Source organism: Pogona vitticeps, chromosome 6 (assembly GCF_051106095.1).
Source record: "Pogona vitticeps strain Pit_001003342236 chromosome 6, PviZW2.1, whole genome shotgun sequence".
Lineage (NCBI taxonomy): Eukaryota > Metazoa > Chordata > Lepidosauria > Squamata > Agamidae > Pogona > Pogona vitticeps.
This window is the reverse complement of record NC_135788.1, coordinates 105,143,262-105,165,624: the sequence shown is the minus strand read 5'-3', so window position 1 is coordinate 105,165,624 and position 22,363 is coordinate 105,143,262. Positions and strand designations below refer to the sequence as shown.

Sequence of the window (22,363 nt, the reverse complement as noted above, 5' to 3'; positions counted from 1 at the left end):
TGACCAGTTCTGGTGATACAGGTAAGAATACATATTCTTGGATTTTATTTTATATTTTGACCGTGCTAGGTATAGTGTTCACGATTATCCAGATTTTTCAGCATTTGCGAGGGGGGCTTGTAACCATTCTCCTGCAGATATGGAGTGTCCTACTGTGCTTTCTGAATCAGAAACTTTACTTCTATAGTGTGTCATGCATACCCATACTAATTGCTTCCTTACTAAAATGCTGATAGTCACAGCCAGCTGAACTCACATGCCTATTCACACAAGCATTATAAGGAGCTGAAATAACCAATGCCTCCCAATATAATAACAATATAGGAACATTCAGAGTCAACACATATGGAGTAAAACATTAATGATGTTGTACTCTCTATTACCTCAAAAAATGATACACATGATTGTGGAATTCATAGAATCATAAAATAATTGAACTGGAAAGAGTGTATAAGGCCATGGAGTCCAACACCCTGCTCAAGGATGTAATCCAAATCAAAGCAGATCTGATACACAGTTGTCCAATTTTTTTTTGAATGCCTCCAATATGGGAGCACTCACCACCTGTCAAGGTAATTGGTTAAATTGTTGTACTGCTCTAACAGTTAAGAGGTTTTTCTTTATATTCAGTCTAAATCCGGCTTCTTGTAGTTTGAGCCTATCATTACACGTCCTGCATTCTGGGATGCTCAAGAACAGATCATGGCTCTCCTCTACATCAGTGGTTCTTAACGTGGGCGATAATGCCCCCCAGGGGGCGATTTCATTTTTTAGAGGGGCAGTAGAACGAAAAGGGGCGGTGTGGGGGCGCTGGAGCAGAAGGGGGGCGGTAGGGGGGCGCTGGAGCAAGCCAAACCTGTGAAGATGGCTGCAGCCTTTTTACAGTGTGCATGAATATATATTTTCCTCCAATCTTAATTTAGTTTCAGAGTTTTTGTCTTGAAATTTTTAGTTCCTGCATTGCGGTTTGTTTTTATGCCCTTTTTATACTGTATTTCTTTTTGCGTCTTAAAATTCGCTTGCAACTAAATTATTATATGTTACTTTTTGGGGGCATTTCATTTTCTTGGAATTGAATTTTGTTTTCAGGGGTCATTGGATTTAAGTGTCTTAAATAAATAAATAAATAAATAAATAAATAAATAAATAAATAAATAAATAACATCACCATGGGGAGGGGGGCGATGATAACTTCCTCAATGGCTCAAGGGGGCATTCCTTTCAAAAAGGTTAAAAACCACTGCTCTACATGACTGTTTTTCAAGTATTTGAAAAGTTCTATCGCATCTCCCCTCTATCCCCTTTTCTCAAGGCTAAACATGTTCGGCTTCTTCAGTATTTCCTCATAGGGCTTCATTTCCAGTCCCCTGATCATCCTCAGGGAAGTAGAAACCACAAAGAGAGAAAATGCCTTGCATGTGGGAGAAGAGGGAGCAGAGTGAAAATCAGAATTAGCCCCAGAATAGACCTGCAAGGGAAAAAACGGAGTGGGAGAGAAAAGAAATAGAAGAGAAAGAATTGCTGAGCATTCTAGAAGGGGGGGGAAGACTCATGACAGCTGAGAGGAAGACTGGGTCACTGAATGGGTCCATAGGTGGACCTCCAGTGTTTAACCCTCCTGTTTTGCATATTCTTTACCGGCAGAATTCACTATTCCCCAATGATAATTACATTACATTTGCTACATTCATAGACATGTGAACCATGAGGTGCTCAGAGGCAGCCACTTTCCTCAGGCAGCAGATTTTGCAGTACCGGTGTATTTTTGCAGTCTATCCAAGGTATGGACCCACATCAATTTTAATGTACGATCATCTCCAAATTATTGCCCATCTCCATTTCCTCAGCTGTGGCACTGGCGTGAGAGGTTGGGCTGTAAACTTCTTTGAAGTGGCATATTTTCTCCCCACTTGTACTCTGCAGGGAGCTGTCCATGGAGTGCTCGTGGTGTTGATGATGAAGATGAGGCTTGCCAGGTCTCAGAGAATGAGCTGAAGTGCTAGGAAGTGGTTGTGCTTCCCTGAATCTCCAGGCCAGGCAGACAAATGTCAGGAGCAGTGGTGGAAGGGAAGGAGTCTTGTTTATTGTTAAGGAGTGGTCATAGTGTTTGAGTACCCAATTCCAACCCTCTCTGAATGGCACCAGGGCTCGCGCCTCTTGTGACATCACAAGGCCCCACACCATGACCTCACAGAGACCCATCCCATGGCATTGGGCCCCAGATATAATGAGGGGATGGGGAAGCTGTTCCAATGAAAGCCCCTGACAAACAAGACAACACTCCAAAACCATTCCAGAAAAATACTTTTATTGGTTTTTGAAAAGAGGCTAAATGGGTATCCCAGTTCTCAGCGGAGACAACGGCCTGGTTCAGCTCCAGCAGGATGCCTGCCTTCTGGTCCCTTGCATCCCCCTGGGGAAGAGGAAGCTTCGGGCCATGCAAGAGAAAGAGAAAAACAACAACTAAGGGGCAAGCTCATCCACTGCTGTCAACCGACTTCAACCCAGGCATATCCACCGACTAATGTTCTGGCAACTTCATCCCGAAGTTCCACCTGCCGACATCCACTAGCTTCCACCAGCAATATCCACCCGTTCATCTCTTCCACTCTGCTTCTGAAGCCAGCCTCCGCCAGCTCCTGAATGCTTGGTTCACACACACACCCTAGTGACATCCCCATGGAACGCCAGCCAGCCCATTCACACACACATTCACACACACATGCATACCAGCCAGCCCCCCCGACACACATGCACTCCACCAGCCATTCACAAACATGCCCGGTCCCCAGCTTCTCGCTCCTAATTTGTGAAATTTCTGTAATTTTGCTTCTCCTATTTTGCTTGTGTTGTTGTAGTTTGTAAATGCCATTAAAGGTTCCAGAACAGAACACACGCCCGGGCTTCCATCCACCGATATCCACCAAGCTTCCGCCAGCTGGTTTCAGGAGGCTAACTTCCACCAGCTTCATCCACCAACCTCTGCCGGCCTCCGCCTTGCGGCATCAGCCAGCTTCCGCAGGCAGATTCCACCAGCTTCCATCTGCCAACATCCACCGACTTCCCCCCGGTCCATTGCCAACATCAGGCAGCTTCAAGCCACAGATCTCCGCCAGCCTCGAGCTGTTAACTCGCAAGCCCACTTAGCAAGTTCAAAACTTGCCTTGGCCAGAAGGGCTGGGTCCCCTGCAGCCGCCACCGCCACTCTCTCTGCTGGGCTGCGCTGCCCTCTGGCCTCTGGCCTCCCTTCTGGTCTCCTGCCCTACCCAGCAAGCCCCTTTTATCTGCCAGCAGAGAGATGGGGCCCTTGTGAGGTCACAAAGACCCAGGAAAATGGGGTTGGGTTCCCAAGGCAGCAGCATCCTTGGGATTGGCTGTCCTGAAGATGATGTCAACAGCCCCTCTGATCATGTGATTTACCCACAGAAGCTTGGCATTTTATATGATTTTTAAATATGTATTTTCATTTGTGGCCTATAAATGTACCACCTGTCACCAAACTCTCTGATTATTAACTCTCCCCATGTTGATCTTCTGACAGGATTCTAGGCTGGCGCTCCAAAAAATTATCTTCCAGCATCTGCATGAAAAGGAACTTTTTTCTGAGCTAGGGGAAAAAATGAAAGTAATAATTGAATAAGGATGGGTACAGTAACACAATGCAGACTTTGACCCTTTGGGGGTCTCTCTCGCTCTATTTGCCTCTTTTTGGACATTTTTTTTCTTGTACTTGCCATGAAAAAGATAGTGTAAGAAGCCAATTTAAAGAAGACCCAAGTGTTTGAAACACATACCAGTATTTTAACACCATCCCTGCACTATCAAACATGCAGCTGTGTTTCAAAGATGCCCCCAGCCTTTGGAACTCCCTCCTACTGGAAGCCAGACGTGCCCCATCTTTGCTGTCCTTTCATAAGCAGGCAAAGACCTTCTTCTTCAGTCAAGCTTTCCCTTATTGATTTGCTGCCTGAATTGGGATTTTGAATGGACTGTTGTGACTTATTGCTTTGAACGTGTTGTTGGTGTTGATTTTGTTTTTAGTGGGGTATTGTTCCTGCAAACTCCTTTTTCCAGCAGCTTTTTAAGTGTGGCTGTCAGGGACTGAATCTGAAACTTCCTGTATGCCGGACTTGCTACCAGCCTCTGAACTGAGTTGCTCCTGTCACATTCTCCATTGCTGATGCCATCATTGGCCTTAGGTGGCATTAGGTTATGGATTCCAGGCAATAAATTTAACTATTATCTGTGCTTGCATACTGGTGTGGTATCTCTCAATGATCATAGACCAGTAGCTTTACATCTGTTATTATGAAATGTTTTGAGAGATTGGTGCTGGATTACATTAAGGCTAGTCTTCCACCTTCTTTGGACCCTTGGCAATTTCCATATAGGAGAAATAGATCTACTGATGATGCTATGTCCATTATTCTCCCTACTGTATTGAGTCACTTAGAACAACAGGGAATTTATGCGAGGCTATTGTTTTTGGATTATAGTTCTGCTTTTAATACCATTCTACCCAATAGGTTGTTTTTTAAAATGATCAACCTGGGACTACCTCAGAAGATTGACTTTCTGACAGATAGGCTACAATCAGTAAGGATAGGATCTCACCATTCTTCTACCTTGGTACTAAGTACAGGAGCTCCCCAGGGCTGTGTGCTAAGTCCCTTCCTCTATTCCCTCCACACACATGATTGCACCCCACTGTATAACACCAACGCAATTATTAAGTTTGCGGATAATACGACAGTGGTGGGGCTCATAAATAAGAACAATGAGTCTGCTTATAGAAAGGAAGTACAAAGGTTGATACTTTGGTGTAAAGAAAATCATCTCACACTTAACATCAAAAAACTAAAGAACTCATAATTGATTTTAGGAGGAAGAGAAATGTACATTTACCACTGTACATAAATGGCGAGAAAGTGGAGAGGGTTGGTAGTTTTAAATTTCTGGGCACTTATTTATTTATATTTATTTATTTACAATATTTTTTAGCCGCACCATTGCCAGTGGCTTCTTACATCTCAGAGGACCTCTCATGGATTATAAATGCCAACATGCTAGTGAAGAAGGCACAGAAGAGGCTGTATTTCCTGAGAATGCTCAGGAAGTTAAATTTATCTCAGCATTTACTTCTGTCCTACTATTGTAGCACCATTGAGAGTGTCCTAACCTATGGCATTCTTGTATGGTTTGGGAGCACCTGTGTAGTGGACAAAAAAGCTCTACAGAGAACCATTAAAATTGCCCAGAATATCATCGGGCTCCAGCTATCAACCCTGGATGACATCTTCACATCCCGCTGTCTGAGGAAATCACACAACATCCTTAGAGACTTTTCCCATCCTGCCCTCAACTTTTTTGAACTGTTGCCGTCTGGGAGAAGATACAGAACAATTAAGACTCGGACCACACGTTTTCTGAATAGTTTTTATCCCAGAGCTATAATTGCACTTAATAATGAACTTAAAGACCACCAGCAGCGAACAGTTGGACAGTGTTATTTAGCCTGCGGTGCAAATGTTTGTGTTCTTATTGGGGGATTTTTAGTGGGTGGGGAGTGTTTGGGGGATTTTTTATGTGTGTGCATGTAGGTCTGGCCTTTGAGTGTCTGGGTGAATTTTGTTATATGTGTATACTGTACTATGTATATACTTACAATGACAATAAATTTATTTGAACTGTGAATATATCTGTGAAGCTTCTCAGTCATCCAGGTGAGGTTATCTGGAAGTTCAGTCATGGCAAATGGACTTTTTTCTTATTAGGTTGAAACTTTTCACCACTCAGTAGCTTCTTCATTCTGAGGAGAGTTGGTTATGATGATTCAACTTCCAGACAATAAGTGGAATGTATCACTGATGATGCCCAGCTGTGCTTATTTATTAGTCATAAAGGCCTTGCCTCCTTTTTTAATGGCTATGATGAGGAAATACATTGAGCTAAATTCAGTGTTTTGCAAAGAGAACTTTAGGGACTTTCTGCCCTTCCCATTCCGCCTGTAGCTCTTTGTATAGCCAAACAACTATGTCTGGTAGAGTTTGCAGTCTTCCAGAGCTGGTTTTGGTATCACCTGAAATGGAGAAGAGACGGATTCTTCTGTTCCAGCACCAGATATCTACAGCCGGATCCTGTCCATAGATTTCTTCTTTTTCAAAACATTTATTTCAGTATAAAAAAAATACTTAGCTTGCATTTCAGATGAAATTAAATTACTAGAGTAACTATCATTGTTACCAAGATAAACCCATAGCAGGTTGTGTCCTTAAGTACAGGCATAAGAGAGAAAATTGGACAACCAGCTGTCAGATCTGCTTTGACTTGGATTCTTGCATTGAGCAGGGGTTTGGACTCGATGGCCTTATAGGCCCCTTCCAATCCAATTATTCTATGATTCTATACGTTCCATCATATCAAACACATTTGTTTGTTTACAGGCATCACTAGAATTTAGGAGGGATATAATACTATGCAATACATGTGATACAGAACTTTCATTTTAATCTTGCTTTTAGCCAGTTTCAGATCAGTCACGCTAAAGGGCCCAAGTGGGCAAAGCACCCACAAGAAGGAGCAAAACCAAGAGGCTGCTAGAATTTGCATTTGAAAGATGTGTGTTGCCACTAGAGTCCGTATTCTTCACAATGGTGTGCTGAATCCAATCCATGTAGGAGCTGACTCGGGTATAGACTCCGGGTCGGTTCGGTTCCGAACAGCTCAACCCAAAGCTGACCACTCCAGCCAGAAACCAAGTGTCATTTTTTTTGCAGGCTAGAGGTCCCCCAGAGTCACCCTTTAAAACAAAAGAAAGAGGGGAGGGGAGGAGAAAAACATCCAAGACACAGATCATTAGAGTTATGAAAACTGAACAGATAAAATACGATATAAGTTTATCAAGTGTGAACTGATGGTACAAATGCAATATTTACCATTCCCTAAATTGAGTTCTGCTCCCCCAAAAATTAGTTACAGTAGTTCAAAGGCCCTGCCATACACAGAATAAGAAAATATTACTAGCAGTGGTAATAGAAGTTGTTTTCTTTAGCAGATGTTGTTGTTGTTATGTGCTGTCAAGATACCCTCAACCTATGGCGGTCCCATGAATGAGTGATCTCCTAAATGTCCTCTCCATAGCAGCCCCGCTCCACTCTTGCAAATTCAAACATGTGGCTTGCTTTAGGAAGTCAATTCATCTTGTATTTGTTCTCCACCTTTCCCTGCTGCCTTCTGCCTTTGCCAGCAGCCTCATCTTTTCCAGAGAATCCTGCTTTCTCATGAAGTGTCCAAAGCAGGACAGCCTCAGTTTCAATAGTTTCACCTCCAGAGATAGTTCAGGCTTGGTTTGATATGGAACCCATTCGTTCAAATGTTAGTTGGTGATAATGTGTAGATATTGCTTTAAGAGGAGCCTTCTCCAACCTGATAGCCTCCAGAGGCATTGTACTACATCTCCCATCACCTCCAGACAGCCTGGTCATTGGCAGGGGGAGTTGTAATCAAACACATCTTGAGGGCATCAGGTGGCAAAAGCTTTGCATGCTTTTGAATAGACATGGCCAGCTCATATTCATATCCCTGGAATATGAATAGTGGCACCACAGGTGCTGTGCAGGCCCATTCCCTTCCCCCAGAACCAGCCAGGCCACTCACCTGCACAGTGCTGGGGTCCTTCATCATCATCATCATCATGCCAACCCGAGAAGGAGTCCAGCCAGCATTTCCTCACCTCCCTGCGCAGCCGACCATTCATCAGCTGAGTGGGGAGACTCCCGTCCCGCCTCCTTTCTGTAGTACTCGACTGCACGGGGAGGCGGGGAAGTGCCAGCTGGGCTCCTTCCCAGATTGGCATGACAATGATGACAAAGGACCCCTGCGCTGCATGACAACTGGTGAGTGGACTGGAAGGAGGCAATGGGCCTCCATGCCACCTCTGGTGTCACTATTCATATTCATATCCCCAAGGATAGAAAATACAAATAGCCCATGCCTACTTTTGAATGTTGAATAAGGCTTCCTTGGCAGCTTCTGTTGTGGTAGGAAAGTTGGGTAGATTTTCCAAAGACTAATTTCTAATATTTTTATATATTCACGAAGGCTTTCACGGCCGGGATCTAATGGTTGTTCTGGGTTTTTCAGGCTCTTTGGCCGTGTTCTGAAGGTTGCTCTTCCTGATGTTTCGCCATTCTCTGTGGCCGGCATCTTCAGAGGACAGCAACCTTGCTGTCCTCTGAAGATGCCGGCCACAGAGACTGGTGAAACGTCAGGAAGAACAACCTTAAGAACACGGCCAAAGAGCCCGAAAAACCCAGAACAATCTAATATTTTTATTAATCATGTGTTCTGGACCAATACTGTAATCACTTTAATGATCATTAGTTTTGCTTATCCTGCCTCTTTGACCAGGATACAATTACGTGTTTTTCACACTCCACCCGAAAATACATACATCCTGTATATATTCCTCATTGCTGATTGACGACTCTACCATTCTTACCTGGCAGGAGTCCTTCTTTCCTTCTGGAAACCCAGCACAGATCATGTCCTCATAAATCAGCCTGTAGCCTTTGGGTACAGTCTCAGTCTCACTGTCAGAATAGGAGTCATTGTGATACATTCGGTCACACTCCTCTACACCTATGATTGGCACCTCCAGCTCCTGTAGGGTCCTAGTGAGGAAGGGAGCTGAGGAAAGAAAAAGGAGGCGATTATTACAGGGTGTAATGATTATTACAGAATGTAATAATAGGTTGGCTATGTCACACTGCTCTCCGTAGCAATCTCAATATTAGCAATGCTGCTAACTTTTGCAACTATCTGGCTCGGAACAAACATTTGCCTAGCTCATAACTAGAGATGGATACGAACTGCCAATTCATAAGGTGTGGTTTGTTTACTGGCCTAACAGTTGTTCTTTGATTCTGTCCAGACTAAATATCTAGTCTCAAGCACCACTTTCTTATTAATTAGGAATTACTCCAGTTCCCTATCAGTTCTCTATCTTCTTTCACAGATATTGTTTCCGACTATGCTTGGGCTTCCTGTTCTCCTTCCCCTTCTCCTGCAGCAACACAATACCCTTTTACAGTGGACCCTCTACTTACGGAATTAATCCATATTGGACCAGTGGTTGCAGGTCGAAAAGTCTGTAGGTCGAGGCTCCATTGACCTACAATGCATTGAAAACCGATTAATCCATAACCGGATGTTTTTGTTCCATTTTGGTTTTTTTCTGGTCTGTAGGTCGATTCTCCGGCTGCAAGTCGAACCTAAATTTTGCAGCCAGAGAAGCCTATAACTCGAAAAATCTGTAAGTTGAGCCGTTTGTAAGTCGAGGGTCCACTGTACCTGAAACCATGAAGCAACACTGCTTTCCAGAAACACACAGCTGAACAAAGAAAGCTCCAAGTTCTTTCTTACCATCTGGGTAGAGGTTGCCCCACCCTGTGACCCAACACGACTTCCCAGCAGGGAAGGGTTCTGGATCTGAAATATTGGGTAGGCAGACGGGCATAATGGTTCGGGAGAAATTGACCGGCTCCTTCAGCTGAACCAGTGCAATGTCGCCACTGAGTCCATCTCCAGCATAATGTGGGTACACGATAATCCGGCTGATGGCAGAGGAGATCATGGTCTTTGCAGGTCTGGGAAGCTCGTATTCTCCTAGGTGCACTCGGTACAGAAATGGATTCAGTGGTCTGTGGAAGTTAAGGAAGGATCAGGGCCTTCTACAATGAGAAAGGTCTGAGTTCAAATCTTTTCCCTGCTCTGATGTTCACCAAGAAACCTTTGGAAAGATGACTTCTCAAGTTAACCAACCTCAAAGGTGATGATGAGACCAGGATGGATTGTGCCATCTACCTAATCCCAGCCCAATTGATTCAGGTTGTGCTAATTTCAGTGAGGATTAAGACACATTTAGAAATGAAATGTTGTGATAATTCAGTGGCAATTGAGCCATTAAACACTTTCAATAATTTTATCAATTTATTCTATTAATAATTATTCTAGTCACAATTTGAATTCAGCATGATTCATAATTCAGTTTACAACTGACGTCTCTTTTTTTCTGAAAATCTGCGGCATTTATATGTTCTTCTAGTCTGCAGTAGAGATGGGGACGAAGCACCCAAATGGCGCTTGGTCTTGGTTCATGGGTCGTCAAACTTGATGACCCACAAACCATGCCACCCAGTGACCCAACAAACAACGAATCAATTTGTCATTCGTGGGGGTCTCTCTTTTTTGACCCCATGGGGCTATCTAAAAAAAAGAGAGAGCCCCGGCCCACTACCAAAGGCAGACAGGCTGGGGGGATCCCTTTAATCCATTTCCCCTCCTCTTGCTAACAGAAGGAAAGGCAGGAACCAAAGCCATCCCACAGCAATCCCTCTTTGATCCCTTCCCTCCTCTTCTTATGCCGCACAGGGATAGAAAGAGGAGGAAAGGGGAACCAAGCCATCCTCCAGCCCTGGGGGTGAGATTCCCAGTAGGGAATGGATAAATATAAAAGGGTTATATTTGTTGCTTCATATTCATTGGCGGTCTCTGGACCCCAAGAATATGAAGGAACAAATATCTGATGAATCAGGGATATTTAACGAATATCCTGATTTGTTTTTATATTCGTCTCCATGTCTAGTCTGCAGCCCTATACACAGTTTAGTACATTGCACCATGTCAGATAATATGTAGGGCTATTTAAACATAAATAACCAAGGAAAATATTCAGCTCCCAGCTGAATAGAGGTAACTATACTTCTAGTGAGACATCATAACAATAATTTGCATGTATATCACCCTTCACTGGCAAAGTTATTGAGACAGGTTATCCTCATAATTATCCAAAATACCAATTGTTCTCCAATCAGACACCCCTATTTCAAGTCCACAAAATTTATGTCTGGTGACTGCCTTCAGATCTATGCTATTTTCATATCAGTAACATAGAGTTCATCTATTGCTGAATTGCCCCTTGAATTATACTGAATTGCCCCCTAATGCTGTTTCATAGCACTACCAGCAGTTTCAGATGAGGCTGCTGCCCTCATTTGGTCACTGAATTTCACAAGGGCTTCAGAAGGCACTAACGTCAACCTGCAGCCCTTCCTTGTTTTCTCCTCCTTCTGCCATTTTGCTTCCTTCAGATATTTCAGGGAGAAAAATATATATATACAGCTGCATAGTATTTTCTGCTGGCCTGATAAACCCTCCATCTGGACACATTCTTAGTGATGTACTAGGATGAAAATCACACTGAAAAGATTGTGAACCTCTTAGATGGCACTTCCTCAGCATGATCTTTCTACTCACCCATCAAAGCAATGAGCAGCTGTCAGCACCCACTGGGATGAGATGAGGCTCCCACCACACACATGTAGCCTGTTTTCTCGGATGCTGACTTGCCAGGGCCATTCCCCTTCTTCAGCCTTTCGGCCTCCAACGATCCGAGGGGAGTGCACTTTGGGTCGGCCACAGGCTGCACACAAATGAGGAGAGGAGCTCAGAGAGGGCCCAAAGGCAAGGGTAGGGTGGCCAATTTCACCCACTCCACATGTGTTCATTGCCATTCCAGAGCAGATGCAAGCCACACAAACACAGCATTCAACTCTCTATCTGCATGTGCACATGTGCGCAAATACACGTGTGCGTGTGCATGTGTGTGCATGCGTAACTAAATGAGCTATCCAGCCCACAAGTTATATGTAGGGCTGAACAGCTCAGTGAGTTACATATCCGACTGTGAAGCCAGAGGTTAGGACTTCAGTTCCTCACTATGAATAGAGCCAGCCTATGTGGCCTTGGGCAAGCTGCACAGCCCCAAGGCAGCCCTACAAGGAGAGAATGGCAAGGATTTTCTACCTTTCTACTTAGAAAACCCTGAAAAGGGCTGCCATAAGTCAGAATTGACTTGACGGCATTTTATTATTAATACTGTATAAATATAGAGACAAGGATATGCTTGTATCTCTCTCTTCAAAGCATTGATAAACAGCCACCAGAGTCCCCTTTGCTCTCTGTTACAGTGAGAAGAAAACAAAGAAGAGAAGTAGCTGTTTTTGTTTTGTAGGAATGCAAATGTCCAGGCATGAGAGACGAGCACAGAAGCCTTGATTTCCAGATGAATGATCAGACAGGCAGATACTATATTTTTCCTCTATCTGTCTGTCTCAAAATATATTCAGTATAACAGACCTAAAATTTAGATTCTGATATTTTAAGTTCAAATCAACTCTTCAGTTTTTTGTACTGGAGTACATCGACAGACATTAAAAAGACAGAAGGATAAACAGAGAAATGCAAGAAATGACGGTGCTTGGAGAAAGAGAAAAAACTAAGCAAAGATACGTAAGAAAAAGGAATCTGTATGGGAAGGAAGGGATCATACACAAGGAAAACTGGTTTTGTAGAAATAGAAATATGAAGTGGGCAGGTAGATTATATGCTGAACAAATGGGCATTCCATTATCAGGTTTATGATCAGAAACAAACCACTTTGTGGCTGTGGCTTCCATGTATCCAATAGGATCCACACAGACAGGTATGTTCAGTGTCTATTCAAGAAAAACAGAATTATCTTCCAATGTGGGTTCGCCACAGTCAGAACCCAAGCATTTTCCAGAGATTACCAACAGTGTTGTTTGTGTGGCTGAGCCTTTCCTGTTTTCCATCCTCCTTACCACCAATGCTGACACCTACCTGTAATCTAAAAAGTTTCACAGGGTAGGTTCAGAAATGAAATCAACTAAATCAAAGCAAGATCAAATTATGTCTAATACCTGGTTGTTGTGGGCAAAAAGAAAGAGAGAGAACTGTAGAAGGTATGTAGCTGGACGGGTGTGTTTCATACAACAATGGAGTGTGGTAGATGTGTAGGTGGATGTGTGTGAGTATAAACAATAGAGAGTACACAATGTGAAGTAAAAAGATAATTATAGAGGGGGAAGCTGTTGGTATTTATGAGAAAAGAAAGAATACAAATTACATCCATCCACAGGTAATTCAGGCTCTCAGGTACCTTCATTCAGAACATGCCTTTCTAGCATCCTCTCTACATGGCAGATGAAGGCTGGGACCTCAGAGCCAGAAAATCAGATGGTGATAGATGAGAAAACCCTTGCAGGACATGTTATGACTGAAATCCTGTCAGGGGAGTTCTACCCCATAATGTCATCAGTTGCAGAGATTTTTCAGAAATAAAGTATTTCCAAAATCCCCCTGAAATCTCAGGGCCCAATGCAACCCCCTTCATCAATCCCCTTTGAATGCTAGGAGAAAACTCTTAGGTTTCCGAAAATCATCTACATTAGCAATGCTTATGGAAATTGAAGACTTCTCCCGCATTCCACATCAGCTGGAGTTTCATGGCACAGTGGTTAAACTCCACTACTGTAGACTGGACCCTGCTCACAAGCTGTTTGATCCCAGTGGGCTCCGGTAGCCACCGTGATGTTGAACTCAGTCTTCCATTCTTCCTAGGCTGGTAAATTCGGTACCTGCATTATTCATAGCCTGAATAGTTAAATTGTAAACCACCCAAAGAGTGCCTTATGGAGAGATATATAAGCAATAGGCTGCTCAGCTTTTTTCCATGACCAAAAGGATTAACAGGGGAGCCTCAGAACTCTGGGTGCGATGCCATGGAAGATGGTGTCTTCAGTCTTATGCAGTGTAGCTCCGTTGACAGGATTTTAGCCTGTCTTCTATCTGTGGCATGTAGTTCTTCCCTCCTGTCTCTAGACTTGTACATGCCAGGTAGGCTGCCTGCGTTTTATCTTAAATGAAGAAAGATGAATTGTTTCTTTAAAAACCTTTCTACTCCACTTTTTTTCCACAGGATGACTCAAGACGGCTTGAAATGTTAAAAACAAAGAATATAAGAATCTGGGGAAAGAGGGGAAATTGGACAAAACTAATGATGAAGATCACTGTCCCCAGCCTCTTCTAGCTTGTAGAACCAAAGGTCATGTTGGGTGGGGCATGGATTCTTGGAATTATAGTCCAAAAAAGTAACTTTTCCAGACTCTGGGAGACAGAGTAGGGACTCAGATGGTTGGATATACAGGGACAGCCTATCAGTGGTCAGCCCTTAACATAGGAAATGACATAAAGTAAACATGGAAGGAATGTGTGATAATTTCAGCCACAAGTGCTTAGGTCCAGAGCAAATGAATTTTCATCTCCCACCACCATCCTTGAGCTTGTTCTCACATTATCAGGCCTAGTCATTCTTTGCCAGGTGTATGGTTTCTTACCTGTTTGTGCAGGAGTATTTTCAGCACCTGAAGACAAAAAAAGTGGAATCAGAATGGCATACCAGGAATCTTGGGAAAGAGATAGAGGAGGGGGGGGGCTCTTTGCTTATCTTGACTCAGGAAGGACCAGTCAAGTACGTGCATTTCAGGAAAATCCCTGTTAGCAGTGAAATGCAACTGAGCCTCAAACATGGAAAGTTTTTGTGAAAACCACAAAGGAATGTCAAAAGGAGATTTCGTCTCCGGGATTGTAATGAATCTACCTCTGGAGTGTGATAACCAGCAATGCCAACCAACCTAGCATTGCATTACAGTCATGGGAACAAAGAGAGAATTGAAAACTCCCATGAGGCCAACAGAGGTACAAACTGTTTCAGTCCAGTGGAGAATATGCCAGAGGCTAATTGTACAAGGCAAGAATATTCTAAAATGTTGCACATATACTGTAATGGCTGTGAAGAGTGAAATTCTCCCTCCCTCACTCTCTCTAACATACACACCCCTCCCCAAATTAGGATTGTTACATGCAGTGAGACCAAGTTCCTGTGCTTCTGCCAAATTCAGGGCAGTCAGAAATGAAACATATGTGAAGTTTCCTGTGATTCCTGCATGTTTTAAGCAAGAGAAAAGCTACATCTCCTCAACTCACTGGGGCAGTGGTTAAATTGCAGTAATGCAGTCAAGCCTCCACTTGTGACCTGAGATTGATCTTGAGGGATCCAGGTAGCTGACTCAAGGCTGACTCAGTCTTCCATCCTTCCAACGTTGGTTAAATGAGTGCCCAGCTCACTGGGGGACAAAGTGTTGTTTGCATAATTATGTTATAAATCACCCAAGACTGCTTTAGCACTATGGGGTGAAATATAACCTGAGACAACAACAACAACTTTTGCCAACATTACCCTAGCAAGTAAAATGTTCCACTACTTGAGCATCTCCCCTGGCCGTCAGCTGATGAATAGACAGAGGAACTGTAGCAGAGAAATAACTAAATTGCGGTCTCACACAGAGAGAGAGAGAGAGAGAGAGAGAGAGAGAGAGAGAGAGAAAATGAACTCACAGCTCCCAGATCCCAAACCTACTTATTTGTCCAAATATCCATCCTCCAGAGAATCAGCCCCATAGCTTTTTAATTATGACCTATGTGAAAACTGGCTGGTAACACAGTAAATAATTCTAAAAAACAAAGCATACACATGACTTTTACTTTACTAATAACCTGATAAATTTCTTTTTTTCTTTTTCTTCTTATTTTCCCTAGATTATTACTCTCAAAATCCCACACACACCCCGCCAGTCAATGGCTCTATTGGTTGTAGAACACAGGATATTGTCATCTCAAAAAGTAAGTTCTCGGACTTAAAGTTTTGTCATACATTTTTGCCAGCATCAGCATCATAGCCAATGGCACCAGGGCCCCATTATGAAAATTGCAGGCCTAGCTAGACAGGGTTGCCTTAGCGCAGGAATTCTAAGGAAAATATGCATCACCTTCACCCTCACTGTATTTTAAAAAAATCACTAAGAAACCTCAGCTAGAGCCTTTTTAGCCTGAAAATCCAGGCCTGGATGAAACAAAGTCAATCTCTGCCATCAGAAGAATGAAATTATGCCCAGGATCAAGTACAAATATTCTTAAGCATGGTGCCGCATTTCTGTGGACCACCTGGACGGTCCATCAAGGGTCTACAGATCACATTTTGAGAACTCCTGGTCTAGCTAACGTCCTCCTATCTCATTCCCTTCCCAGAAAATCCTGGTGTCCTGGGTGCCATCTTCCAACGGCAGGAATTTTTTGCCTCAGCTGGGAAAATTGAATGGTCTTCTCTCTCTCAGTCTGGTGTACAGGAGATGAAGGATTCCACCTCCATCACTAGAAGAGAGACACCAAAAATAAATGTTGGGACTTCGTCTCCCAGAACCCTCCAAAAAGTAACCTTCTTCCCCCAAGTTCTAAGACAAGTACACACACCTCACACATTTATATTTGTGTGCTCTTGGTCACTCACCTTGTAAAAACAAGAATAGCAGCACAATTTGACAGCAGTAGAGACTCAGCATGGTCCAAGATGAACAGCCCAGATGAACAGTCAGCTCAGGGAAGGAGACAGGGGGATGCTGTGCACTGGGATGCTAAGCCCGGAAACCCTTGGACAGGATTGGTGCACAACACCAAAAAGAAATTTTTTTAAAAAATGAGCAGCCTCTTGGTGTCGCACAGTACCAGGGAGGCTGCCAAAAAGCTAAACCTGAGCTGTGAGGTATTGTCCTCCATACTCCACCCACCAGCTTACCTGGTGAGGCCAGCTCAACTGCCTACTCACCAGGAAGCCAAGCTATCCTATCCATTTCTGCCTCCACCTCCATCTCTGGGTGGGGAGAAGAGACTAGTGGTTTCAGAGCGACAGGTTAGAGGCAAGGTATGTATGCCGTTTGTGTGGAGTATTAAATTATAAAGGCAGATGAGGAAGAAGAAGACAAGGAAAGAGGAGAGTGGAGACCCATCATATGCAACCATGGGCTAGATGTACTCAATATCACAAGCTGATACATGTTCCCCCTCCGCCCAAAAAACAACAATCAAAAAACCTGCTTGATGCCAGTGTCTCTAAAATACAGATGGATGTACAAATAAGGGTGTAATATTGAATGAGAAGAGTTTGCCTGCCCAGGTTTGGAGTGTAAGCCTTTTCACTACAGTAAGACTAATCCGATTCCAACCATGCTGATCGCTTGTGAAGTAAGTGTGTGTGTGTGTGTGTGTGTGTGTGTGTGTGTGTGTGTGTGTGTGTGTGTGTGTGTGTGTGTGTGTGTGTGTGTGTGTGTGTGTGAGAGAGAGAGAGAGAGAGAGAGAGAGAGAGAATGAGTACACCTGTGTGAAAAGAAGAACAATAATAGGCTTGCCAAGTGCAAAAGGACCGATCAAAATCACCCTCACTTTGCAGTTAAAAAACCCCAGAGCATTTCACTTAGTAGGGTTTTGTTCCATTCAGGAGGGAAAGGAAGGTCACAGTCATTGAAATCCTGCCTTCAGGAACAATAGTGGTTACTTATTTATTCCCAGGAGAACCTGATACAGTTCAAAGTACCGGCAATAGACCCTTTAAATGGTTTGTGACCAATCTATCCAAACAACCTGATTCCTAAACAAACATGTCCTTTTTTTTTATTCCAGTTTGGGAGGGGCATTAAAAGGATTGTTTCTTAACATGAGCTGAACTGGCAGGAGAAGGGATTTTCCACCTCCCCACAAAGGGTTTGCCTCCTGCTCAACTCACCTTAAGAAACATTTTACTGGCATTACAACCACTCTGCCAGGAAACTTTAGGACAAAGCCAGGGCGGGGGGAGATGGATTACCATTGAAAGCTAAATCTCTACTTACATTTTTCAATGTAAAGATAGAGCAGCAGGAAAGGTTGTTAAACTTAGCGACTGAAATGCTTTTGAGTCGTCTCTAGTGTGTTCAAGGTGGCCTCTCTAACTAAAGTGGAGAAGCGGCAAAGAGAAAATGACCTGAAAGGAGGAGGAAGAAGGAAAGAAACCTGATAATCCCACTATATGTAAATCTGGAACAGCCATGAGAAGGGAACTCCCAACCCTATTGCCCCACTACCACTCTGAAAAAGGCACTTGCTACATAATCTGGTGTATTATTCAAACCGGTTTGGTCAGCAATTACAACTGAGAATTGAAGAAGAGCAGCACAGAACAGCAGCAAAGATGGATTTTATACAGTGGTGCCTCGCAAGACGAGGTTAATGCGTTCCGCAAAAAATCGCTGTCAAGCGAAATCGTCGCTAAGCGAAAATCGCCATAGGAAATATCGTTAAGCGAAACGCGTTTCCCAAGCGAAGACAGCCATCTAATGAATTAGCAACCATTTAAAAACCCGTTTAGCAAATCAAACCCGAGCTGGCAAAACATCGTAAAGCGAAAAACAGGGACCTAAAATTTAATCGTCTTGTAAGGCAAGGTCCCTAACATCGTAAAGTGAAAATCGCCCATAGGAAACATAGTTAAACGGAGTGCAAGATTGCTCCGAAAACCTCATCGTAAAGCGAATTCGTCGTTAAATGAAGCAATCGTCTAGCGAGGCACCACTGTATTTGATTTGATTTACCTGTTCCTCTTGTATCATGGTCAAGAAGTTGCTGTTAGCACAAGATACAGAGAGACAGAACAGTTTCCTATAGTATAGGCAAACATGTCAGAAAAGGATGCATTTTATCCCCTTATCTGTTCAATCTGTATGCAGAATATATTATTCAGATGAAGGAGGAGTGAAAATTGGTGGAAGAAACATAGAATCCTGAAGTTTCAAGAAGCCTATAAGGCCATCAAGTCCAACTCCCTGCTCAATGCACAGTAATTTTTTGTTGTTTAGTCCATTAAGTCGTGTCCAACTCTTCGTGTCCCCATGGACCAGAGCACATCAGGCCCTCCTGTCTTCCACTGCCTCCCGGAGCTGGGTCAAATTCATGTTGGTAGCTTCAATGACATTGTCCAACCATATCGCCCTCTGTCGGCCCTTTCTCCTCCTGCCTTTACCCTTTCCCAACATCAGGGGCGTTTCCAGGGAGTCCTCTTCTCAGATGGCCAAAGTATTGGAGCCTCAGCTTCAGGATCTGTCCTTCCAGCGAGCACTCAAGGTTGATTTCCTTCAAAATGGATAGGTTTGTTCTCCTTCCAGTCCAGGGGACTCTCAAGAGTCTCCTCCAGCACCACAATTCAAAAGCATCAATTCTTCGGCGGTCAGCCTTCTTTAAGGTCCAGCTCTCACTTCCATACATCACTACTGGAAAATCCATAGCTTTGACTATGTGTACCTTTGTCGGCAAGGTGATGTCTCTGCTTTTTAAGATGCTGTCTAGGTTTATCATTGCACAGTAATTTAAGATATGCAAATAAAACCATCTAACTGCAGAAAGCAGCAATGACTTGAAATGGCTGTTAGGGAAAGTGAAAGAGGAAAGTGCAAAGCAGGATTGCATCTGAACAAGAAAAAGCAAAAATCATGACTACACAATTTTAATATTGACAGTGAAAAAGATGAAAGAGAGATTTTGTTCAGTCATCAGTCCAAAGGGAGACTGCAGCCAAGAAATCAGAAAAAGACTGCGACTAAGAAGGGCAACCATGAAAGAACTAGAAGAAATCATCAAGTGTAAGGATGTGTCACTGGAGATCAAGGCCAAGATCATCCATACTCTTGTATTTCCAATCACCATCTATGGATGTGAGAGTCGACGGCTGAGAAAGCTGACGGTGGGAAATGATTCTTTTGAAATATCGGGCTGGAGGAGAGTTTTGTGGATATTTTGCACTGTCAGAAACACAAGCAAATGAATCCTACAACAAATCAAGCCTGAACTATCTCTGGAGGCAAAAAAAATGTTGAGGCCGAGGCTGTGCTACTTAGGGCCCCTCATGAGAAGGCAAGAGTCTCTGGAAAAGACAATGATGCTAGGGAAGGTGGAAGGCAGCAGGAAAAGAGGAAGGCCAAATATGAGATGGATCAACTCCCTAAAAGAAGCCACACAGGCTTGAGTTTACAGGAACTGGGCGGGGCTGTTGAGGACAGGACATTCTGGAGATGGCTCATTCATCGGATCACCATAAATCAGCATGACAACAACCACAATACCAACAACAACTTTCCTATGATATTTTGACTCCAGGAACACTTGGTGGAAACACTATTCACACAGCTGACTAAAGCCAAACCATGCTATGAAACTGGGCAAGCATCAGTTCAAAGTAAGAGGTTGGGGGTGGGCCAGCTCAGGCAGCGGAGAATGGGTGGTGGTAACAGCTCTACCACTGCCCCAGCACTCCATCATTTGAGGCCATAGTTAATGGCCTGTCCAGCCCTAAAGAAAAAAACTGTATTGGCTCAGCCCAGAAGTATTTTCTTTCCATGTGAAAACTGAGCCCATTGTTGTTTCATACACACATATACACCTAGTATCTTACCAGGTAAGGTAAAGGTAAATGTAAAGGTTCCCCTTGGCATTTAGTCCACTCGTGTTCATCGCCGTTTCCAAGCCATAGAGCCAGTGTTTGTCCAAAGACAATCTTCCATGGTCACGTGGCCAGCGCAACTAGACACGGAATGCCATTACCTTCCCACCATGTTGGTACCTATTTATCTACTTGCATTTTAACATGCTTTCAAACTGCTAGGTTGGCAGGAGCTGGGACAAGCGACGGGAGCTCACTCCGTCGCGTGGATTCGCTCTTACGAAGGCTGGTCTTCTGGCCTTGCAGTACAGAGGCTTCTGCGGTTTAACCTGCAGCACCACCACATCCCTTTTTTTTTACCAGACTTTGCTCATTGCGACTGCCTGTTACAGGGGGAACTATTTTTTATCATTACTCTTAAGCGAATGGAAATCAGGAATCCTTCCCACTCTCCTGCAAATCATTCACAGCCTCCTTTCTTTGCCCTAGAATTTGAATCATGAGGCTCCAGATCCACAGATTTAAGGCTTAGCTAGTAGAGCAAAAGTCTGAGTGCACATTGAAATCCAGTAATTAAAGACATTGCAACTGTTCTAGTTTCTCTTGCGAATTCTGATTCCCAAACTCTACTCCATGTTTCGGTTCCACACTCCCAGCCCCCTCTCACGTCCCATGGGAGTAGCCGAGTATCCGGGCACTGGCAGAGCCGGTTCTCCGGGAATCAGTGCTAGTAAATAGAAGTGTAAATGAGATGTCAACAGCCACATTGCTTGAAGCCAAAGAAGTCACAACAACCTAAGTCCAAAAGCTGCCAATGTCTAAACATATACATTTTCCAGAGCACCTTAAATATCAATGTGGGCATGTGCTCTCAGGAAATTACTCCTGAGATTGCAAAACTTACTTTTTCAAACTACAAATCATAGTTCTAACTCCTCAGTCAAAACATACGATCAGTAATGCATCAAATCTCACCCCAACTGAACGCTTCTCGTCCACATAGGAATGTGATTGAATGTCATTTGAATTTCTTTGATTTTGTAGCTATAGCTTCAACCACAGATGTTTGGTTTTAAAACAAGGGTCTGGGGGTTTTCCCTCCCTCCCGTTCCTCCTTCTCTCCCTGAGGAATCCTCCGGATTTCTGAAATGTAGGAACACTGACAAATGGGCAAAGAACATCTGTTTTTACTGGTGAACGTATGGTACTGTTTCAAGTGTTGTTGTTGTTTTTTTAAACACACTGCTGTATAAATAAAGAAAAGGCCCTGGACTTATTGTTCAAAGTAGATCTTCTCTCAAATATTTCTGTTTCTTACCTGGAAATTATGCCAACTCATAAAGAGTCAGTATTGCTGATTAAGATTTTTTTTTCTTTAAAATACTCTGCAGAGCACAATTTTGTGAGATCTACTCCCAGCTAGTGGCTGGTCGTGGTATGGAGCCAACTGAGATGTACTGTACAATAATAACACAGACCTGAAACCAGAATGTAAAGCTGAGTGCCAACAAACCCCAGCAGGCTCTTCCATTGCTGAGATCTTCCTATATGAAAAGCTATGTGATCCTACCTTCTCTGATACAGATCTCTAAAGACCACAGCCACCATCACCAGCACACCCATTCCTGAAATGAAATTGTGTGCTTTCAAGTTGATGCTAATCTAGGTATAATGACAGCCGGTGTGGTGTCGTGCATACAGTGATGGACTGGGACTCAGGAGACCTGAGTTCAAAACTCTGCATAGCTGTAGAGACTCATGGGGGTGGGATGGCACTGGTAAAACATTCCTCGAACATCTCACCTAGGTAGACGACCCTATGAGGGTCAACATTAAGGCAGAAATTACGACATACAGCAACAGGGTATGAAGTGCTCAGAAAGAGTTCATTAGTCCATCCTTCTGGTGGTGCTAGAACTTTGAGGTTGTGAAGCTTGGGCAGGGCCACACAGGTGGCAGGGCACATAATACCATTAGACACACACACACACACACACACACACACACACACACACACACACACACACACACACACACACACACACACAACTTTGAGGTTGTGAAGCTTGGGCAGGGCCACACAGGTGGCAGGGCACATAATACCATTAGCCACACACACACACACACACACACACACACACA

General features: G+C 43.6%; 1 protein-coding gene across 1 annotated transcript; it reads right to left on the bottom strand.

Annotated features, from left to right (window-relative positions):
- Window positions 1-6,487: 6,487 nt before the first annotated feature.
- On the bottom strand, window positions 6,488-20,138 carry LOC110086487 (serine protease 33). Its single transcript, XM_073004504.2, has 6 exons — window positions 16,268-20,138; window positions 14,259-14,285; window positions 11,317-11,482; window positions 9,424-9,701; window positions 8,501-8,688; window positions 6,488-6,799 (listed from the first exon to the last, which is right to left on the bottom strand). Exons 1-6 carry the CDS (start codon window positions 16,317-16,319, stop codon window positions 6,542-6,544), a joined length of 969 nt encoding a protein of 322 aa, XP_072860605.2. The 5' UTR covers window positions 16,320-20,138; the 3' UTR covers window positions 6,488-6,541.
- Between the last annotated feature and the right edge of the window lie 2,225 nt (window positions 20,139-22,363).